General features: G+C 43.8%; 1 protein-coding gene across 2 annotated transcripts in view; it reads right to left on the bottom strand.

Annotated features, from left to right (window-relative positions):
• Positions 1-24,657, bottom strand: part of usp43b (ubiquitin specific peptidase 43b) — a 114,353-nt gene that overhangs the window by 79,494 nt on the left and 10,202 nt on the right. For both annotated transcript variants that reach the window (XM_061750297.1, XM_061750298.1), the window contains exon 2: positions 11,482-11,628. In XM_061750297.1, the coding sequence (XP_061606281.1) occupies positions 11,482-11,628 (147 nt within the window). The remainder of the gene's footprint in view (positions 1-11,481; positions 11,629-24,657) is intronic.

Here is a 24,657-nt window from a genome sequence, read left to right as displayed (position 1 = left end):
TTCACGAAGAGGTGAACCTCACCCCATCTTTGCTTGTGAATGACTGAGCAATTCAGGGAAGCTCCTTTTATACACAATCATGGCACCTACCTGTTCCCAATTAGCCTGTTCACCTGTGGGATGTTCCAAACAGGTGTTTGATGAGCATTTCTCAACTTTCTCAGTCTTTTTTGCCACCTGTCCCAGCTTTTTTGGAACGTGTTGCAGCAGCCATAAAATTCTAAGTTAATGATTATTTGCTCAAAACCATAAGGTTTATCAGTTTCAACATTAAATATATTGTCTTTGTAGTGTATTCAATTAAATATAGATTGAACATGATTTGCAAATCATTATAATCTGTTTTTATTTATGTTTAACACAACGTCCCAACTTCATTGGAATTGGGGTTCTACTTCAAATCAAGGCAGTAGTGATCATAAGCAAATACAGAATATAAACAAGTGATGGCTACATGGCTGTGTTGATCACAAGTCTTATTGCTCCCTCAGTCTGTTATTACTCTTCAGTATAGCAGCCACTATGGTAGAAGGCAGATATGACGGCGCAAACATCCAAACCTGTTATTTTTTTTCTGCTGTGCTGCGATGTGTGTGAAAGGACAGGCAGATGCATGATTCGACAAATGAAATGGTTCATATGTTAGTTAATCTATCGTTTTACCCAATACAAAATAGTGTCACAAAATAATTAATGAGAGGTTGCATACTTTCTCTTACAAAGCAAGGGATATTTACTCATATGCAGCGTAGCTATTACAGCCCCATCTGGGGTGTTCTGACTTTGGCTCAATGTTTTGGATTTGTTATTTCCTGTTGTAGTTCAGAATGTTTCCCCCTGATTTTCACACTTGTTTGCCTGACATTTTGTCTATGACGATGATCATAAAAGAGATATAGATCTAGTAACATTTTTATTAAAACTGTGAGCATTCAAATGAAAACGTTTTCCTTAATTTCTCTGTGAATAACAAATGGCTTTTACTGACAAAATCCATATGCTTGAATTTTAAACGAAAGAAAGTAGACATCTATGAAGTTTTCCAATTTGGTGCTGATGCAAATTCACTGACCAATTGTAGTTGTTATTTCTGCAGAAAAATGATGCATGCACGATATGTCTTTACAACACATACTGCATTAGTGCTGATTTGTGGCCCTGCTGACCACCAACCAGCCCACCCTGTCACCAACAGAAGTGTTGTTGCTTAGCCAGGTACATTTATTAATGTGAAAACTGCCACATTCTACAGGGCCTATATAAAAAAATGTCATGTAGAATCAAAGTGGTAATTCCTCTCACTAGTTCCTGAACTCTCCCATTGTCACTACTGCTTACTCTTCTGCCTCCGATTCCATTGCCGTGCATACTTTTGCACAGAACTCAGCCCAGACTCTCTCTCCCACTCTCTCTCCCTCTCTCTGAAAACTAGGTCTGCACAACAAGTGTCTCTTTCTTCCACTAACTTACAAAGAGCCACATTCAGAGAGAAAGTGAGAACGAGAGAGAGAGAGGAGAAAGAGAGAGAGAGAGAGAGAGAGAGAGAGAGAGAGAGAGAGAGAGAGAGAGAGCATCACACTTGCTCTGTTTCCAAAGTGACAAACGATCAACAAATCAAGGAGAGCGAATGCCACAGTCAAAGCCATGGGGATTCAACACAAAATGTTAAGAATGTGTGTGGTTTATATTTGCTTGCATATGTACTACATAGGATTGTAATCTGTCAGCCTATATTTTAAATTCATTTTAGAACTGCATGACAGCAAGGCTGATGGCACTAAACAATACAATACAATACATGCTTAAAAAGAGTGAATATAGGTCAGTAGGAGGATGAATCAGAAGCATTAGAAGTAAAATTTGTTGATTTGCTGGCTACAAGTGGAAACGTGTATGGACTGGTTAAAGGTGCTTGCGCCTCGCATCATCAACCTGACTGTGACATCAGATGACGCCCAGAGATCTAACACAAGAAAATAACACTGAGGCAGAGCATCTACAATTTTTAAGAGTCCACAAATTATGGTTAATAAGCTGTTAGAGGAGACATTAGCTCATCGTTACGTTACCTGAATGAAAGAGATGAGCAAGCATGATTGAGGCACGTACTGAAGTGTTGCCACCATCCTGACCTCATCGAGGCCCTCATAAAGCTCTTTTGTGCAGGAGTGATAGCACATTGCATACCACAGCATCACTCTACATTCTTAGTGAGGTACAGTGTGTAAGAGCTTCACAGGGATGAAGCACAAGATAATACTAGGATGAGACTATGATTCACGGAGAGACAAAAATTATGGCATAAAGGGACACCCCCATTTCCCTCAGAGGAATATTTGACCACATTTTCTTTCTAATAAAAATGAAATCCCTGACAACCTGCAAGAGGCCAACACTGACCAATGGCAAAGTGCCCAGACTAATATAAGAGACAACTACCGTCTACCACAAGAAATGTTCTGCTTTGAAAAGTGGGGCCTACAGTCTCTTACAATGCAAGGGATATTTACTCATAAGTAGGATTGCTATCACATCCCCATCTGGACTGTATTTTCTGTCTGCCTTTGGGTCAATGTTTTGGATTCATTTGGTTATTTACTCTTTTAGTTGTGAATGTTTTCCCTCATTGTGAGGCATGCCTGTTACCTTATGTGCCGTGCCAATTACTTGTTTGCCTGCCTTTGTGTCCTACCAATGTGTTGGGCTCATTACAGCCACCAAGAAGTTTATGCTTCCATTGCTACTTGTTGTCAGGAATAAGTGAAAACTACTGCAAATATCAGGAAAACTTGGGACTAAGTCAGTGCAGAAAGGCGAGACTTAAACAGAAATGTGACACAGTGCAGAGGAAAAATATAACTGAGGTCATGAAATCCTTTATTTCCCTCATTGAATTAATAAATAATATTTGTCTATCAATCTATCAATTTTAAAATCCTAGCTGGATACTTTTTGTAAGTCCCAGAAAGTGGATAACGGTGAATGTTCGGTCACTGAAGCTACCCAGCGGTTGTTTAGTTTAGTTTTGTTCTGTTTAAAGGTCCGCTTAAATCAATTTGTTTTTATTTTATTTTCAAAATCTTTGACCCCCTCCTTGAGCCGTCACCTTGTCGTGGTGGAGGGGTTTGTGTGTCCCAGTGATCCTAGGAGCTAAGTTGTCTGGGGCTTTATGCCCCTGGCAGGGTCACCCATGACAAACAGGTCCTAGGTGAGGGACCAGACAAAGCACGGCTCAAAGACCCCTAATGATGACGACAAACAATGGACTTCGTTTTCCCTTGCCCGGACGCGGGCCACCGGGGCCCCCCACTGGAGCCAGGCCTGGTGGTGGGGCTCGAAGGCGAGCGCCTGGTGGCCAGGCCTGCACCCATGGGGCCCGGCCGGGCACAGCCCGAAAGGGTAACGTGGGTCCCCCTTCCCATGGGCTCACCACCTGTGGGAGGGGCCATAGGGGTCGGGTGCAGTGTGAGCTGAGCGGTGGTCGAAGGCGGGGACCTTGGCGATCCGATCCCCGGCTACAGAAGCTGGCTCTAGGGACGTGGAATGTCACCTCTCTGGCAGGGAAGGAGCCCGAGCTGGTGTGTGAGGTCGAGAAGTTCCGACTCCGATATAGTCGGAATCGCCTCCACACACACCTGGGGCTCTGGTACCAGTCCTCTCGAGAGGGGTTGGACTCTCTTCCACTCTGGAGTTGCCCATGGTGAGAGGCGCCGAGCAGGTGTGGGTATACTTATTGCCCCCCGGCTCGGCGCCTGTACGTTGGGGTTCACCCCGGTGGACGAGAGGGTAGCCTCCCTCCGCCTTCGGGTGGGGGGACGGGTCCTGACTGTTGTTTGTGCCTATGCACCAAACAGCAGTTCAGAGTACCCACCCTTTTTGGAGTCCTTGGAGGGGGTGCTGGAGAGCGCTCCCGCTGGGGACTCCATTGTTCTGTTGGGGGACTTCAATGCTCACGTGGGCAATGACAGTGAGACCTGGAAGGGCGCGATTGGGAGGAACGGCCCCCCCCGATCAGAACCCAAGCGGTGTTCTGTTATTGTACTTCTGTGCTCGTCACGGATTGTCCATAACGAACACCATGTTCAAGCATAAGGGTGTCCACACGTGCACTTGGCACCAGGACACCCTAGGTCGCAGTTCGATGATCGACTTTGTGGTCGTGTCATCGGACTTGCGGCCGCATGTCTTGGACACTCGGGTGAAGAGAGGGGGGCGGAGCTGTCAACTGATCACCACTTGGTGGTGAGTTGGCTCCGATGGTGGGGGGAGATGCCGGTCCGACGTGGCAGGCCCAAGCGTATTGTGAGGGTCTGCTGGGAACGTCTGGCAGAATCCCCTGTCAGAAGGAGTTTCAACTCCCACCTCCGACAGAACTTTGCTCATGTTCCGGGGGAGGCGGGGGACATCGAGTCCGAGTGGACCATGTTCCGCGCCTCCATTGCTGAGGCGGCCGACCGGAGCTGTGGCCGTAAGGTGGTCGGTGCCTGTCGTGGCGGCAATCCCCGAACCCGTTGGTGGACACCAACGGTGAGGGATGCCGTCAAGCTGAAGAAGGAGTCCTATCGGGCCTTTTTGGCCTGTGGGACTCCTGAGGCAGCTGATGGGTACCGGCTGGCCAAGCGGAATGCAGCTCTGGTGGTCGCTGAAGCAAAAACCCGGGCATGGGAGGAGTTCGGTGAGGCCATGGAGAAAGACTTCCGGACGGCTTCGAGGAAATTCTGGTCCACCATCCGACGTCTCAGGAGAGGAAAGCAGTGCACCACCAACACTGTGGGGATGGGGCGCTGCTGACCTCGACTCGGGACGTTGTGAGTCGGTGGGGAGAATACTTCGAAGACCTCCTCAATTCCACCGACACGCCTTCCCATGGGGAAGCAGAGTGTGGGTTCTCTGAGGCGGGCTCTCCTATCTCTGGGTTTGAGGTCACCGAGGTAGTTAAAAAGCTCCTCGGTGGCAGGGCCCCGGAGGTGGATGAGATTCGTCCGGAGTTCCTAAAGGCTCTGGATGTTGTGGGGCTGTCCTGGTTGACACGCCTCTGCAACATCGCGTGGACATCGGGGACAGTGCCTCTGGATTGGCAGACTGGGGTGGTGGTCCCCCTTTTTAAGAAGGGGGACCGGAGGGTGTGTTCCAACTACAGGGGGATCACACTGCTCAGCCTCCCTGGTAAGGTCTATTCAGGGGTGCTGGAGAGGAGGGTCCGTCGGGAAGTCGAATCTCAGATTCAGGAGGAGCAGTGTGGTTTTCGTCCTGGCCGTGGAACAGTGGACCAGCTCTACACCCTCGGCAGGGTCCTCGAGGGTGCATGGGAGTTCGCCCAACCAGTCTACATGTGTTTTGTGGACTTGGAGAAGGCGTTCGACCGTGTCCCTCGGGGAGTCCTGTGGAGAGTGCTTCGGGAGTATGGGGTACCGAACCCCCTGATACGGGCTGTTCGGTCCCTGTACGACCGGAGTCAGAGTTTGGTCCGCATATCCGGCAGTAAGTCGGACTCGTTCGCGGTGAGGGTTGGACTCCGCCAAGGCTGCCCTTTGTCGCCGATTCTGTTCATAACTTTTATGGACAGAATTTCTAGGCGCAGCCGAGGCGTAGAGGGGGTCCGGTTTGGTGGCCTCAGTATTGCATCTCTGCTTTTTGCAGATGATGTGGTTCTGTTGGCTTCATCAAGCCGTGACCTCCAACTCTCATTGGAGCAGTTCGCAGCCGAGTGTGAAGCGGCTGGGATGAGAATCAGCACCTCCAAATCTGAGACCATGGTCCTCAGTCGGGAAAGGGTGGCATGCCATCTCCAGGTCGGGGATGAGATCCTGCCCCAAGTGGAGGAATTCAAGTATCTTGGGGTCTTGTTCACGAGTGAGGGAAGAATGGAACGGGAGATCGACAGGCGGATCGGTGCAGCGTCTGCAGTGATGCGGACTTTGTATCGGTCCGTTGTGGTAAAGAAAGAGCTAAGCCGAAAGGCGAAGCTCTCAATTTACCGGTCGATCTTCGTTCCTACCCTCACCTATGGTCATGAGCTGTGGGTCGTGACCGAAAGAACAAGATCCCGGATACAAGCGGCCGAAATGAGTTTCCTCCGCAGGGTGTCCGGGCTCTCCCTTAGAGATAGGGTGAGAAGCTCGGTCATCCGGGAGGATCTCAGAGTAGAGCCGCTGCTCCTCCGCATTGAGAGGAGCCAGATGAGGTGGCTGGGGCATCTGATTCGGATGCCTCCCGGACGCCTCCCTGGTGAGGTGTTCCGGGCATGTCCCACCGGGAGGAGACCCCGGGGACGACCCAGGACGCGCTGGAGAGACTACATCCTTCGGCTGGCCTGGGAACGCCTCGGGATCCCCCCGGAAGAGCTGGATGAAGTGGCTGGGGAGAGGGTAGTCTGGGCGTCCCTGCTGAAGCTACTGCCCCCGCGACCCGACCCGGATAAGCGGTAGAGAATGGATGGATGGATGGAAATCTTTGACGTCCCTTTATCAGGTTTGCAAGATAATTTGGGTTTGAAATGCCCCAAATGTCCTTTTTTTTTCCTTCTTTTCCACATGGCATTTGAAATGGCCTGATTTCTCATAATGATTGGTATTGGTGGTTTCTGATAATGATTGGTCAATATCACGAAGTCTGCTAGCATCTAGAATGCAGTTTGGGGCAGCGAAGCATTCATAGCGACGCTGCGTCCTTCGATGTCTTACTATCATTTTGAAGCACAATTCACCAAGCGTTGGATTGTTGGCCCACTAATAGGGAACGTGATCTGAAAGGGGACATGGGTGCAAATTAAAAGAGAGGGGGATATTTAAGGTTTATGCTTGTCATCTGCTCCCATTCATTGGAATTGAAGCTGCCGCGATGATCATTGCTGGCAACAAGGAATGCAAGCTTCGCTATTTCAACCACTGTTACCTTATTAATTACGAATATAGTGAAGTATTTGTCATACACTGCTCTGCAGTTGCATTATTGGAGCCGGGAGGGCGCTTTGTGTCCTCTCTCTCCCCCCTCCCCTATCTGTTTTCAGCACCTGTCTTCAATCAGCCTGCTCACCACCGGTGTATATAAGCCTGCCTGTTCCCGGAAATCCTCGCCAAAGTATTGCAGCCTCTCCTAGCGGTACCACGGCCCACCTTATGTCAAGTAAGTTATACTGTTCCTTGCTTCCCTTGTTAACTCTTGTGTCTCCTGGTTCCCAGTGCTCCCCTGTGTTCCTGACCCACGTCATTCCTGCCACCAAGCCAGCCGCCTGTTCTGTCCACTGCCCGCCACCTGTCCACGCCGCCGCCTGCCAACACATCCAGGACCACCTCAATAACCTTTCATCAATAAACTCTTCATCATTTTACATCTGCCTCCGCCTGCTCTTGGGTCCAGCTACTCCGCACATGTGACAGTATTGTTGTGAAACACAACATATGTTTACTTTATAGACTGTATTTATATGGCTCGGCAGCGGCTGAGACTCGCTTAAAAGTCAGAACTATCAGCTGAATTGAGTGGGTGGTACCAACCACACAGCTGGTAGGGAACTTGAATATTAATTGACGACACTATGTCACAAAGTCAGCGATTTCAATTCCTCAACGGCTTTGCATTCAATCGACAAACTGCATAGATGTCAAACTTAAACTATGTCACAGATTCATTTGGACCTATGTTATGCATAAAACAGACAAAAATGGATTCTGTTCGAAGGAGACCTTTACATTTCTCACCATTCTGAATATTCACTTAATATACACAAATATTCAAAGATTTTTAGAATCGATTATGCCATTGATTAATTAAATAAAAAATTATTTTGCATTCCATTTTATTGCAAAATCATTTTTTCCTGATTACTGCATATTACCTGATACTTGTTGTTTATTTGGCAATGTTTAATGATTAATAAACAAATAAACAGAAATTAAGCAATATCATACAAGCGAGACTGATGTACTCAAACTTTTTATTAAAACTGAAAGCTACTTCTTGGGTAACTGATTCATTTGAAGGGCTACTAGTTTGATATAATCTACACTTCTGAGGCTTCTTCAGGTTCAACTACATTAATTACAGGTTACTCATGCTACGTCTGCAAATAACGATTATTTTTTAAAATAGATTAAACTGACTATTATTTTTTTCCATAAATTGATTATGATTCAGTTACTGTTTTCGTCCGTTACATGCCAGAAAAACGTTAATCACTGTTTTCCAAAGAGAAAGCAGATTCTTGCAAATGTCTTATTTTGATTAAAACAAAGATAATCATGGCGGCACGGTGACCGACTGGTTCGACCGTCTGCCTCACAATTCTGAGGAGCGGGGTTCAATCCCGCCTGTGTGGAGTTTGCATGTTCTCCCCGTGCCTACGTGGGTTTTCTCCGGGCACTCCGGTTTCCTCCCACATCCCAAAAACATGCATGGTAGGTTAATTGACAACTCTAAATTGCCCGTAGGTGTGAATGTGAGTGCGAATGGTTGTTTGTTTGTATGTGCCCTGCAATTGGCTGGCAACCAGTTCAGGGTGTACCCAGCCTCCTGCCCGATGATAGCTGGGATAGGCTCCAGCACGCCCGCGACCCTAGTGAGGAGAAGCGGCTCAGAAAATGGATGGATGGATAATCAGTCAAATTTCATGGAGAACTACAGAAATCAGAGAATATTTACTGTTGAGAGTCTGAAATCCGAAGATTTGGACAATTTTAAGTTAAACAATGGTTCGATAAATCAACTTTCAAAATAGGTGTCGATTAACTTGATAATCACTTAGTTGTTGATTAATCTATTAATTGTTGTACCTTTACTTTCAAAAAGCAGACTGATCATATGTTGGAAAACTAAACACAAAACTAAAAGAGATATATCCTTGTCATGAAAAAAATATCCGGTAAGAACAAGATATCGGAATGCTTAGACTTTAGAAGCTATCATGAGGAAGATTTGTAACACTTACTGTAATTTGTTATGACAGGCCAGCCATGTTGTCTGGCTAATTCACCAAGATGGAAGCTCAATGGTAGTAGTAGTTACTTGTTTAAAAATATTTACTGAGTAAATTACTTCATCCATCCATCCATTTTCAACACCGCTTACTTATCCTTGTTAGGGTCGCGGGACACTGGAGCCTATCCCAGCTGACTTCGGGCGAAAGGCGGACTACACCCTGAACTGGTCGCCAGTCAGTCGCAGGGCACATATAGACACGGACAACCATTCGCACTCACATTCACACCGTCACTGAGTGGGAACTGAACCCACGCTGCCTGCACCAAAGTCAGGCGAGTGTACCACTACACCATCAGTGACAGTAAATTACTTATTTACTCAAACAAATAAATAATCATAAGCCTTCCTTAACTGCACACTTTCATCCAAAACTATCTGAAACTAAAAGCTGAAACTCAATCTCCATGTCTATACTACCATGGAGAGGAAAAATATTGCCTCCCTTCCGAGGATTAAGAGTTATCCATGCAAGAATTCGAATGTTGGTCGTACCATACATTTAAATAATAACTACAGCATAGCCTTGAGAGAAGACATCCCGATGTAGATATCTCCTGATCCAACAATGAAAAAATAACAGAATAAATCATGTGAGCTAGCGCCTGAAGGCGTTTTAGTAGATTTACTATACTTTCCAGTGATGCTCCAACAGCAAGTGTAACTCCTCTCATAAATTATGCCAATGGTTATCACCCTGATAAAACTTCACAATGAGGCATGTCTATTTCAAAAGTAAAAATAGCATTTTAATAATACATACAATGTTGTGCCTTAATGGTTCAAAGCAGAGCAGGTCATGGTTGCATTCAGTGATTATGAGAATGCAACATGTTGGAGGCTTACCTCAAGAGGGATACATACTGAAGAGAAAATCAAACATCAAATAATCACTCTAGTACTCTCTTTGTCCACAGTCAAGGATTCAGACACTCAGTAATGCTGCACACTTCTGATTGCAACACATGATTGCGCTATACTGTATAAATAATGCATATACTGTAACAGGGTTGCTGACCACATTTTGAAACCTTAAGGTAACCTCTGTTGTGCATGAGGAATCAAATACCTATGTTTTCCACTACAGTACTATTTTGGCAATAAACAGCCATGGAAAAAACTTGACAGGATACAATGGGCATTATTCACTAATAAATAGGTAGAAATGTTCTCACGCAGCATACAAATTGAGCGTATAAGCAAAAGTCACAGTCTGAATCATGACACATATACCGGAGAGTTTTTCTTCACACCACCGTGTGTATGTTAGTGAATCAGAATTATTTCTAGATGACAAGCTCATGGCCGTGATCTGCAATCTGCATAGACCGTGCCCTTATTTCCCTTTAAAAGGATGTCTGTCTGATGCATCTTAGCCAATGAGCAGATGTTTATAGTCACAAGAGATATTTCATAACTTTCCTAATCTTTGTCCTATTTTATTGCGATAATCGTAAAGTTTGCTTAACACAGAAACTGACAGCATATAATATCCATCCATCTATCCATCCATCCATTTTCTGAGCCGCTTATCCACACAAGGGTCGCGTGAGTGCTGGAGCCTATCCCAGCTATCTTCGGGCAGGAGGCGGGGTACACCCTGAACTGCAAATCACAGGGCACATATAAACAAACAACCATTCACACTCAAATTCAATCATGTTTTATTATTTTTAATTAATTCCAAAGTTAAATTAGAAAATGTGGCACAAAACATATATGTACAAAAATAAAAAAATTAAGAGCCGAGAATGATCAAACACTGCATACGGTGTTCAAATACATAGTAGTATGGAATAAATATAGCATAGCAAAGAGGCATTTGTTGTTGATAAAGTTCATGAAATTAGCATCGGAAGCGACAGAAAATATGCCGATCGTAGATACGGTGTGTGCAAATCGATCAATTTACACGACATTTGCAAATGCAAAATCACAGAAAAATATATCCTAAATCATATTATCGTAGGGATTTGAATGAATAACTGCATGACTGCTTGGATAAAGCAGTTATTTAGGACATTAGACAACTCATTTGAAAATTCCTGGTTTAAGGTATTATTGTACAAAATATTATTATTGTTTTTATAAATGACTGTAGTTGGAGTTAGTTAGGTGTGTTTGACATTTTTTTTGAAAGCCGAGCTTTCATTATTTATCATTATTTATCCGTAGACGTGGTCTGAGGAGGTTCTAATTTTGTTCACAGAGTACGCACAAATTTAAGTATGAACATATTGATGAATCACAAATTAGTGCGTCCAATATGTGTATGCATGATTTAAGCACAGTTAGTGAATGAGGCCCTATGTGCACTCTACTCAGTGTTTAAGCATCGGTACATTTGTTTATGCAGTGCTTAATGTCTCTTTAAAGTTGTATTATATGGTACATCAGTTAAGAATTTCCCTACTGCATAACTTTTGTTAAAGAACGGGTGCAGTTGCAAGGGGTGTTTTCTTTGCTGAGAATCAAAATCTCGTAACACTGAAGCAGTATTCTCACCTTATCACTAGCTTTGGTCGTATTGTTGTTATTGTGTGAGGCCAGATTGATGTCTTCATGGACACGATCCAGCAGCCACAGAAGGAACTCCAGGGCATCATGTTGGGAATTACCACGGAACTGTGATCCATACTTAGACACGATACCCTGTAGAGAGTAATCACAAAATAATGTTCTTGCAACACAATTGGGAATTTTTGTTTGAGTAATTGATCGTGAGTAAATGTACTTTCTGGCATATTCTAGACTTGGTTGCCTCATTCTGCTACATGAGAAATATATTAGACACACCTATATTAGACTATGATGCAGTGCATTTCTACACCACTTCAAAACAACAAATCTAAAGTGGTGCCTTGAGATACGAGTTCAATTCATTCATTGACCACGCTCGTAACACCAAACGCCTGTATCCCAAATTATCTTTCCCTATTGAAATAAATGGAAATGCCATTAATTCATTCGAGCCTCCCAAATTAAAAAAAACGTATTTTTAATTAGAAAAATAGAGCTTTATAATATTATACTAAAAATAAAAATCATCAAATGACACTACTAAATAGAATTAAAAAGAATGAAACTATTTTTGTCACACTTTCTTCTTCAAATGTGCTGCTCATTCTGGTGTACACACCCTGGCCACCTGGGGGCAGTATAAGACAAACAAAAGGATATACTAGACCGGAGGCTTAACTCCTCTCTCGGCTTCACAATACGGCAGTAATATTAGTCATATTTTGCTAGGATAAAGAATATACTGTATGCCTGTGGTTATTGTTATATGGTCTGTCTACATGTGTCGCAGCACCATTTGTGTTCATATATCTGTTGCTTCAAGGGTTATAACACCGCCACACAGATACTCATCCTTAGCCCATGTGCCTTTGGAGTTTCCCATTGTATGTTAGCATTCAGGTAGCTGAGACTATGGTATGTAGTTGCTTTAAATACACAAAATGTAATTCTTTTTTTTTAATGTTTGGTTTGACAGTAACCCTCAGCTGAAAGTGGCAATAAACATCCATTCATCCATCCATTTTCTCTACCGCTTATCCTCACCAGGGTCGCGGGCGTGCTTGAGCCTATGCAAGCTATCTTCGGGCGAGAGGCGGGGTACACCCTGAACTGGTCACCAGCCAATCCCAGTGGGGAATAAACATGTTGAAACCTTTTTATTTTTCAAAGAATATTTACTAACTATATCTTCCAAACTGCCACTTGTGTATGTGGCCAGTCAGTGTCCATAGTGCATATTCAGAGTTCAGAATTCACAAATTCGCCTGTTTGCAAATTCTCTTTGGAACGTATCCTCCACCATCCGCTAAAATCCTAGTACCTGTTTTTGTACTCATGCCCTCTGGTGGCACCGTGATGCAAAGGAAACAAATTGAAGTGATTTAAGGAGCTTCATTCAAACGAAAGTAGTACTTTGCCGCCCTGTTGTTGAATTCATAGGCAATTACAAACCCTTTTGGGGCGTGTCAGTTACTATTACTGTTACAATTACAGTTTTTCTCGCTTTGCCTCTATCCCTATCGTAACAGGATGGGAGAATGTTTCTCCGAATTTTCTGAATTCCCATTTTAATACCAGTGTGTTACAAAGAGCAGAATAATTATACTTGGAGAAGTTGTACCATAACAAACATTCAATTATTCTGCCTGTTACTATATGCCGCTGACATAGATATATGAACAAAGATATATATTATTTGTAGTACATAAATAATAATTTTAGGACCAATTAAGTGAAATTTGGTCATTTCCAACAGCAAACCTGATAATCTGTCATGGCACACTGGTTTATTGCTAGTGTAACCTGGTCTGTTTTTGCGCTGCGATTTGTTTTGTGTTACGCTACTACAGTGACACACGTGTGCCGTCACCCACTCTGGATCTCGAACCTGCGCTGCCACCGTTTCAGTGAGTGCTGACCACTGAACTAAAAGTCTGGGCCGCCAACTCAATGACCAGCATCCTCTTTTGAAGATTGGTGAGTGAGGTTTCTCAACGTACATTCTCAGCCTTGCTGGCTACAGTTACCGTTACAGTAGTTTAGACTAAACCAACTGAGACCGAGACTTGTGACTGGAGAACCCTCATCAAACAGTTAAAATATCCATGCTACAAATCTTGTACAATGGTCCAAAAAGACCAGATGGCTCAAACAGATTCACCCTAAACTGTATCGCAAATAATAATTTAAAAAATCCCATGTTAGGTAACATTAACATACTTTTATGATATAGCTCTTAAACTGTACAGTATAATGTACTGTAAGTCAAGATGTCAATGGCCCCAAACTCAATTAGACAGGAATTAAAAGTTTGAATTGTGGTTGGCTGCCTAGAGAAACACAAGCACAGATGAGAGATTACAGAAGAGGAGGCAACAGACTGCAATCTTTGCTTCCTAATCCCATCACATACTGCATGGGATGTGCTTTATACAGCTGAAATTACACCATAACATGAAATACTGTACTAAATAGAAGGCCTGCCTTGTTCTGGGAAATGAGAACAATAAAATACCTTGAAATAGCGGGCGGTGTCTTGGCAAGGTGATCAAATGTTTGGTTCTGGTCTTGTCCAGAAAGCAGAAGTGAAGCTTCATTTACCCCAAAAAACTCAAAGTCTAAAGATCATTAACATTATTCAAAGGAACGTTACATCCTTTTAATGAGATGATACCGTATGACATACAAATAGACAGACAGACAGAGCCATCAAAATCTTTAAATCCTTTTGCTTTTTTCCTGTGTTTGCTGTAGATCATCTTTAAACACAAGGATAATTCACAGACAATGATATAATATTAACCGTCGAGACCTTCAAGTTCCTGGGAATTACAATCTCTCAGGACCCGAAGTGGGCGACCAACATCAACTCCGTCCTCAAAAAGGCCCAGCAGAGGATGTACTTCCTGCGGCTTCTGAGAAAGCACGGCCTGCCACCGGAGCTGCTGAGACAGTTCTACACAGCGGTCATCGTATCAGTCCTGTGTTCTTCCATCACAGTCTGCTTTGGTGCTGCTACAAAAAAGGACAAACTCCGACTGCAACGGACAATCAAAACTGCTGAAAGGATTGTCGGTACCCGCCTACCCACCATTGAGGACTTGCACGCTGCCAGAACTAAGACAAGGGCGTGCAAAATCTTCTCGGACCCTCCGCACCCCGGTCACCAGCTCCTTCCGTCAGGTAGGCGCTACCGATCAATGCAAACCAGAACTAGCAGACATTCCAACAGCTTCTTCCCTCTTGCGATCAACTCCTTAAACACCTAACCTATAATTCCATTACAACAAGCTGGCAATTTTTTGACTTGAGTTCGTTGTCACATTTCTGTGGGGCCAATTATGTATTACTCGTGCACTCACTGTAGTTGTCTCGCCATGTTGCACTATTTGCATCTACTGGCCACTCATGCCAGAGTAGCATCTGCTCCATTTTCACACTGATTGAGGAGTATCTGTAACATTTGCACAACCAACATTGTCCCAGATTATCGCACTACTCATCACTTTAAACCGCATACACTCCTTGAAGTCTCAGCGCCCTTTGCACAATGGTCATTGCACCGGACTATTGCAATATTAGTCATTCGAACTGCTCTAAGTGCTAGAGGACTCTGCATCTTTTTGCACAATTGTTTTTTGTCAATGTCTCTGTTGTACTAGAGCGGATCCAACTACCGGAGACAAATTCCTTGTGTGTTTTGGACATACTTGGCAAATAAAGATGATTCTGATTCTGATTAATCGTGAGAACTGTGGGTAGGTTCCAGCGTAAGGCTGTTATGCAGCTTGTTATTACAGCAAAGAAATAACAGTAATTACCACCAACCTTTCAAAATGTGCCAATTGCCTCTGTAATATAATTTTAGTTGTGGAAAAGCCTAGTAGTTAAGGTGAATGCATTTTCGATTAATGCAGGGATCCTCAAATTTAAAAGAGGTCCAGTTAAGGAAAATATCAAGCGTGGTGCAGAATTTTATAATACCCAAAAACCAAAGACCATGACACAAATACAGTATTTAGTTTAGGGCTGCAACTATCAAACATTTAAGTATTCGAGTATCCTACTAAAAATTATATCGCGTAATCGAATACTCGGATAAATTATATTTTTGCTTGGTTGAAGACCAATTATAAATACACATGAAAAAATTAGCTATTTCACTCACAAAGGAACGACCAAATTTGTTTCTTTTTTTTTTTTTACATAGATAATCGACTGTGTTATTTCTAAAATTCACAATGAGCAAAAAGCTGTATTTTCATATATTTAATAAAGAAAGAAATCATTTCAGAGAGGCAAGAAAACATAAATAAATTTCACTTTAAACATATCATTTTTTTCTTCTGAGCATTCTTAGCATTTCTTGTAAGTATAAAAAACCATAAGGCATTCATTAGAAAAGGCATAAGGACCGTGATGTGCAACTTCACTTGAGCAGCTAGCATTTTAGGATGTGACATTATAATACAATAGGTTCGTGGCTGTACATTTATTAGCTTACACCAGACTAACTAAACTAAAACGAAGATAAATGAAGACACCGCAAGAGGAAACACAAATATTACCTTCATACATTTTTTCACAAACCTTTCACTTTTTTTTTTTTTCTTCTCACCTACAGGACTTGACTCAACATGTAGCCACTAGATGCGATGTAAGTACACTTGCCATAATATACAACTACAGGGTGCGTGACTATAACGTGACCTAATGTATTCAGGGTACTTGTTAAGTACTGTGAGGTGTCTCAGGTGACAATTAACACTTTCCTGCCATTAACAGACAGCTACTGTATATACCAATAGTATTGTAATGCCCTCAGAAGTGGTCAAGGAGGAAGGGAGTCACCAATGCATTTTCAGTCACTTTATGGAACTCGCGACAACACAAGAACATCACAAACTTACGTACAAGCTCCTGTCAGCTACAACTCATGTCAACAGCATCTTATCCCAGACTGACTTTTCCTTACGCTTACACTCACACTATTCAACACCACCTGCCCTATTTTTTTTAAAGGCATTCACACATAATTACAGATACAGTATCAAACTCAATCAAACTGGGAGGGCTGGCAGTGAATGCGTTAAATAAGCGGATCTTCGAGGCAGAAAAAATTCTTCGAGCCTTTTTTGTATTCGAAGTATTTGAAACATTCACGTATTCGTTGCAACCCTAATTGAGTTACAAACTTACTGTGAAATAAAATAAAAAGAATACAAGATTTCTACTTGTGTTTTAGTTTTTTTTATAATAGGAGTATAGTAGTACTAGTTTAGCAACTTTAAATTTGTATAGCGGCTAACTTTATCACAATCAGTCTTTCACACACCATTTCAGCTCAAGATCCAAATTTTAAATGTGGTTATTCCCTGAGACTGAAATTTACTGAAATATATCAACCATTGTCATAACAGTAACATATATTGAACATAAACTAATATTAATGAAAACAGAAAACAATTTCCAACAACAAACATTACTCTAAAATACCTTTGCCAAGATATTGCAAGCCTTCTTGAAGCTCAATAAAGCAGGTTGCAGGGTCAAATAGCCAAAATGTAATTGTTACCAATGCAATATTGAATAAAGACTCATATTAGTTACATTTTAGCATGAACTTTTAGGTAGTTGGTCAATTAATTCTTTCAGAATGTTAGGGAACATGCTAGCAAACCCGCGAGTACTGGCTAGATGGTTAGTCAGTTGACATAATTTTACAAAGAGTTTATTAATTATATTCATTAATAATTAAATAATGAACCTTGTTCAAGTAACCATAAAAACAATGCAGTATTACATTTTTTGTATACTGTTCTTTTTAGAAAAGGCTTAAACTGTGCCAAATATTTCCAACTTTTTGTTATTTGTTAGGCGGCACGGTGGGCGACTGGTTAGAGCGTCAGCCTCACAGTTCTGAGGACCCGGGTTCAATCCCTGACCCCGCCTGTGTGGAGTTTGCATGGTCTCCCCGTGCCTGCGTGGGTTTTCTCCGGGCACTCCGGTTTCCTCCCACATCCCAAAAACATGCATTAATTGAAGAATCTAAATTGCCCGTAGGTGTGACTGTGCGTGCGAATGGTTATTTGTTTGTATGTATGTGCCCTGCGATTGGCTGGCAACCAGTTCAGGGTGTACCCCGCCTCCTGCCCGATGATAGCTGGGATAGGCTCCAGCATGCCCGCGACCCTAGTGAGGAGAAGCGGCTCAGAAAATGGATGGATGGATGTTATTTGTTAACAATTGACTTAACTAATGTAGCTATTTGTTTTCATTATTAGTTTGGTTACTGGTTCAACTACTATAATTGCTTGTCCTTCACTATAAGACAAATAGACATAATATTGATTCTAAACTATTGGCCAAGAAGTGCAACTATTTGTATAAATAGTTCAGATATTTGGGCAACGATTAGCTATCTATTGTTTTTTTTTGTTGTCCAACACACATTCATAGTTCAGATATTTATCATCACCTATTTGCAAACTATTTCAATTACACTGCACTGAAGTTAAAACGTGGATTTAACGGACCTCGATTTCATGGATATCGGAAGTAACAGAATGTCTGGACAGTACATGTGTCCAAAAATAGTTTCCAATTGTCGCTTAAACTGCCGTTGACAAAGTCTGTTAGTTCCAGAATTGGCCACTGTTGTTTACTGGCGCTGTGGCGCCATATAGGCAGAGATGGGGACATACGTATTTCCGGCTCACAGATATACTGCACAATATGACTAGATCCAGCCAACATACCACCCCAGGCCTATGTGGTGGCCATGTTGCATGTGGCGACATTCCCATCAAGGCCAATGCATTGACATGTGGCGGCCATGTTGAATGTGGCGATATTTCCAACCAATGCATTGACATGTTGGCCATGATGGCAGGAGTTCTATCTATTGTCACAGAGTTATGCGCAGAATATTTGTTGTTCCCAATCCCCATTTCATAATCAACTGAATTAACTTTTTACTGGCTTCTGCATCGATTTTTTTGTGTATATGTATTAATTGAACATTTACTATATATGTGTTCGCAGTCATGACGGCACTCCGAGGGAAACCATAACTATGTTGTGGCCCGCAGAAAATGTTTTTCTGACACCTTTGCCCTAAAAGCATGACAAAATAGAATAGTTTTTATACTGGACTTAAAAACATTTACACTTGGGGCTGGCGTCACTTCTGTTGGCAACTTATTCCATTTGTGTGCAGCATAATAGCTAAATGCTGCTTCACCATGTTTGCTTTGGACTCTGTGCTCCACATTTGACCTGAGTCTGTCGATCTCAGAGCCCTACTGGGTTTATATGTCATTAGCATATCTTTCATGGATTCAGGACCTAAACCGTTTAGTGATTCATAGACCAGTAGCAGAACTTTAAAATCTATTCTAAAGCTGACTGGAAGCCAATGTAAAGACTTTAGAATTGGAGTAATATGCTCTGACTTCTTTGTTCTGGTCAGAACCCGAGGTGCAGCATTCTCAATGAGATGCAGCTGTTTAATGCTCTTTATGGGGAGTCCAGTCAGAAGACCATTACAATAGTCAAGTCTACTTGAGATAAAAGCATGGATGAGCTTCTGCTGGTCTGCTTGACAAATGCAATTATCTTTTCTTTATTGCCAAAAACAATTATCTCAGTTTTGTTGTGGTTTAATTGAAGAACATTTTGGCTCATCCAGTTATTTATCTGTTTTAGACAGTGACACACTTCAATTGAACTGTAGTAATCTGGAGACACTGCTAGATATAACTGTGTGTCAACCATTTAAGGACTGTTCCATTTAGTCCTACCCAGGTCTCCAACCTGTTCACCAGTATATTATGATCTGCCATATCAAAAGCCGCACTGAGGTCCAACAAGACCAGAATTGGCACCTTTCCCGAGTCAGTATTCAACCTTATATCATTTAGCACTTTGATAAGTGCAGATTCTGGACTGTGATGAGTTCGGAAACCTGATTGAAATTTGTCAAAAAGTCCATTTAAGTTCAAGAACTTGCTGAGTTGATTAAAAATAACTTTCTCAACAATCTTGGCTATGAAAGGGAGATTTGAGATGGGTCTGTAGCTTGGTAACATGGAAGCGTCCAGCGTTCTATTTTTTTTTTTAGCAGAGGCTTAATGGCAGCTACTTTAAGAGCTGATTGATTTAAGAACTTGATTACTTTCTGTGTAGGCTGAGATACAGTAACTATGATAACAACGGGTGGATAACATGGTGATTTGAAGAGGAACTTTCTAAAATTGTATTTTCTTTATGGCTGGTGTCTTCAGACAAAAGTTAAATACATATACATATATAATTTATTTATACAATTAGGATGATCCCCTCCTTGAGCCATCACCTTATCGTGGTGGAGGGGTTTGTGTGTCCCAATGATCCTTGGAGCTAAGTTGTCTGGGGCTTTATGCCCGTGGCAGGGTCACCCATGGCAAACAGGTCCTAGGGGAGGGACCAGACAAAGCAAGGCTCAAAGAACCCTTATGATGACGACAAAAAATGGACTCAGGTTTCCCTTGCCCGGAAGCGGGTCACCGGGGCCCCCCCTCTGAAGTCAGGCCTGGAGGTGGGGCCCGAAGGCGAGCGCTTGGTGGCCGGGCCTGCACCCATGGGGCCCGGCCGGACACAGCCCGAAAGGGTAACGTGGGTCCCCCTTCCCATGGGCTTACCACCTGTGGGAGGGGCCATAGGGGTCAGGTGCAGTGCGAGCTGGGCAGTGGCCGAAGGCGGGGACCATGGCGATCTGATCCCCGGCTACAGAAGCTGGCTCTCGGGACGTGGAATGTCACCTCCCTGGCAGGAAAGGAGCCCGAGCTGGTTTGCTCTGGTACCAGTCCTCTTGAGAGGGGTTGGACTCTCTTCCACTCTGGAGTTGCCCACGGTGAGAGGCGCCGAGCAGGTGTGGGTATACTTATTGCTCCCCGGCTCGGCGCCTGTACGTTGGGGTTCACCCCGGTGGAGGAGAGGGAAGCCTCCCTCCACCTTCGGGTGGGGGGACGGGTCCTGACTGTTATTTGTGCCTATGCACCAAACAACAGTTCAGAGTACCCACCCTTTTTGGAGTCCTTGGAGGGGGTGCTGGAGAGCGCTCCCGCTGGGGACTCCATCATTTTGCTGGGGGACTTCAATGCTCACGTGGGCAATGACAGTGAGACCTGGAAGGGCGTGATTGGGAGGAACGGACCCCCCGATCAGAACCCGAGCGGTGTTCTGTTATTGGACTTCTGTGCTCATCATGGATTGTCCATAACAAACACCATGTTCAAGCATAATGGTGTCCACACGTGCACTTGGCACCAGGACACCCTAGGTCGCAGTTTGATGATCGACTATATGGTCGTGTCATCGGACTTGCGGCCGCATGTCTTGGACACTCGGGTGAAGAGAGGGGCGGAGCTGTCAACTGATCACCACCTGGTGGTGAGTTGGCTCCGATGGTGGGGGAAGATGCCCGTCCGATGTGGCAGGCCCAAAACGTATTGTGAGGGTCTGCTGGGAACGTCTGGCGGAATCCCCTGTCAGAAGGAGTTTCAACTCCCACCTCCAGCAGAACTTTGGTCATGTTCCGGGGGAGGCAGGTGACATCGGGTCCGAGTGGACCATGTTCCGCGCCTCCATTGCTGAGGTGGCCGAAACATAGCTGTGGCCGTAAGGTGGTTGGTGCCTGTCGTGGCGGCAAGGGGGATCACACTCCTCAGCCTCCCTGGTAAGGTCTATTCAGGGGTGCTGGAGAGGAGGGTCCGTTCGGAAGTTGAATCTCAGATTCAGGAGGCGCAGTGTGGTTTTCGTCCTGGCCGTGGATGTCATGAACGGAACAGAGGATAGGACCCAAAAATGCACTCCAAAACAAATGGACAGTTTCAAAAAGAGAGGTTTAATATACGGGCAGAGGTCGGTACACAGGCAGGCAATCCAAAAAAGGCAACAGTATCCACAAATGTGAGGCAAAAAGGCAAGGTCGATAATCGGAACAGGGTCTAGTCTTACTATGAGTCTGTGACGTGGAAACAAGGAAGGCTGGAACACGATGACAAGGTACAACGAACTGGCGACGAGAAAGCATGAGACACGAGGTTAAATGCATGGGAGTTCGCCCAACCAGTCTACATGTCTTTTGTGGACTTGGAAAAGGCGTTCGACCGTGTCCCTCGGCCTCGGGGGTGGGGGGGGGGGGGGGTCCTGTGGGGGGTGCTTCAGGAGTATGGGATACCGAACCCCCTGATACGGGCTGTCAGAGTTTGGTCCACCTATCCGGCAGTAGGTCGGACTCGTTTCCGGTGAGGGTTGGACTCCGCCAAGGCTGCCCTTTGTCACCGATTCTGTTCATAACTTTTATGGACAGAATTTCTAGGCAGAGCCGAGGCGTAGAGGGGGTCCGGTTTGGTGGCCTCAGTATTGCATCTCTGCTTTTTGCAGATGATGTGGTTCTGTTGGCTTCATCAAGACGTAACCTCCAACTCTCACTAGAGCTGTTCGCAGCTGAGTGTGAAGCGGCTTGGATGAGAATCAGCAGATGAGAAATGAGTTTCCTCCGCAGGGTGTCCGGGCGCTCCCTTAGAGATAGGGTGAGAAACTCATCAGGGAGGATCTCAGAGTAGAGCTGCTGCTCCTCCACATCGAGAGGAGCCAGATGAGGTGACTGGGGATCTGATTCGGATGCCTCCCTGGTGAGGTCCCACCGGGAGGAGACCCCGGGGACGACCCAGGACACGCTGGGAATACATCCTTCAGCTGGGCCTAGTAACGCCTCGGGATCCCCCCGGAAGAGATGGATGATGTGGCTGGGGAGAGGGAAGTCTGGGCGTCCCTGCTAAACCTACTGCCCCCGCGACCCGACCTCAGAGAAGCGGTAGAAAATGGATGGAATTATGATGATATACAATATGTAAACACCTACGAAGCCTAAACATAACATATTGTCATCTTTTTCAGCTCTTGAAGACATCTCGCTTAAAACAAAAGACATTGTAGATGTATAAAGTTCCAATGGATACTTTGTCCTGGTCTCCTGCTAAAGGGGTCTGCCATAAGGAAGTGCATCGACGTATTTTGCTGAAGTTGGTTGCGCATAATCCCCATTGCAAAATTGTAATATTTACAGGTGACATTGTAAAGCAAAATGAGTCATCTTTTGAGGACACAGACATATAACAAAGAGGAAATGTGAAGGTATTTGCTGAGTGACACTGTCAACTAGTGGTGTTTTACAGTTATTCCTGGAATTAATTGTTGAGTAATATCCATCCATCCATCCATTTTCTGAGCCGCTTCTCCTCACTAGGGTCGCGGGCGTGCTGGAGCCTATCCCAGCTGTCATCGGGCAGGAGGCGGGGTACACCCTGAACTGGTTGCCAATCACAGGGCACATAGAAACAAATAACTATTCACACTCACAGTCATGCCTACGGGCAATTTTAGAGTCTCCCATTAATGCATGTTTTTGGGGATGTGGGAGGAAACCGGAGTGCCCGGAGAAAACCTACGCAGGCACGGGGAGAACATGCAAACTCCACACAGGCGGGGCCAGGGATTGAACCCGGGTCCTCAGAACTGTGAGCCTGACGCTCTAACCAGTCGGGCCACCGTGCCGCTTGTTGAGAAATAAATGAATTGATTTGTTCTCGTGTTATGTCCAGCATGATAATGTTTTGAATTCTGGTCTTTGTTTAACTTTTGAGGCACATTTTTTCAAAAGATTAAAATTGAACTCAAAAATTGTACCACTTTTGGGTATTCGACTTCACAGGGTTCACTTTAAGCCCATCAACTGTTCAACCACCCTGCATATTTACCTGCACTCCCTTTATTCTCAGGCATCTCATGTTATGGAAACTGATAAATTGTCTGTGGAGTAACTGTTTGAGTTTCAGGCTTTGTCCCTGTCCAGGCCCCTCTGCGCAAACACACGTCTTGCTAGGGGGGATTCAGAAAACACACAAAAGTTGTCCACATCAAAAGCCCACTTGTGCTGCCACAGCAGGCAGAAAACACTCAACCACTAATGTTCTACATGCCTTTACACCATTAAATCACGAGAAACTAGATAACTATAACATAATTAGTAAAACAAAATAAGACCTCCTCTCAGTTGTATTATCCTACAAACCAGTTGGTTCCGGCATGTGGCAGAGCTCCAAGCATTTAGCAAGACTTTTCTGTTATGTTTTTTTTTCCTCCTGACCAAAATGTCCAGCCAAATGACCCATTTCATTCATTCAACTTTCTTTGAGGAGCTTGTTCTTTTCAGCAAACTGGGACACATTTAATTTGCATTGTTGTGTACATGAACAGCATAAGCAGTATGACACAAAACTGGGTTCAATGGAACCAAAAATCACTTCTATTGTTGTTTATTTTACAAATCAAAACAACTGTGATTAGCATTATTATATTATTATTAAGGTATAAATATCTCTGGAAATTATTAACTGTGATTGTAACACATTTTCAATGCCCCTTGAAAATATCTGCCTTACAGAGATAGCATTGACTTCTAATGTTCTTTCAGGTGTTCCTGAAGCCATGGACTATGTTTACCTCTAACCAATGGTAACGCTCTCTGGTTATTTTACAATGCCTCCTGGCAAGCTGCTTTGCTATTACTCAATGGGAATTTCAGAAGGGCTTGGCTGCATACACTCTGGACTTCCTACTATGCATGTGTATGTATGTGTGTGTGTTTGTTTGTGCATGAAATATGTTATCATGTAGAAATTTGACATTTTCTTTATAAATATGGTTTTACATTTGTGATTGAGATCGTGTGTAAAATGCAGTACAGTATTGGGGGCTTATATGAGCAGGGATAATTTTAGCCGACAATAGAGAGGAGAGCTTTTTTTTTTTTTGAGAAACCAACAGACAGTATTATGTAGGAGTCAATCAATCAATGACTGTCAACGGTCTGTCTATGTAACATGCTGCAAAAAGGACAACACTTACTGCCTGTGCCTCTCAGACATGGTTTATAGCGTTACCTTCCCCATACCAATATATTCAAGAGTGAGGAAAGTAATGAGAATCAATAAGGGCTAACATGTTCCAGTAAGCATACATGCGTTTATGTATCATTTTCCAACAGAGTAATTAGCATTTCCAAGAATAGACCCATTGTAGAGTTTATTTGTTCACTCTTCCATATTATCTACT

The sequence above is a fragment of the Phyllopteryx taeniolatus genome, chromosome 16 (assembly GCF_024500385.1).
Source record: "Phyllopteryx taeniolatus isolate TA_2022b chromosome 16, UOR_Ptae_1.2, whole genome shotgun sequence".
In the NCBI taxonomy this organism is placed as follows: Eukaryota; Metazoa; Chordata; class Actinopteri; order Syngnathiformes; family Syngnathidae; genus Phyllopteryx; species Phyllopteryx taeniolatus.
This window is presented reverse-complemented; position numbering and strand designations above follow the sequence as displayed.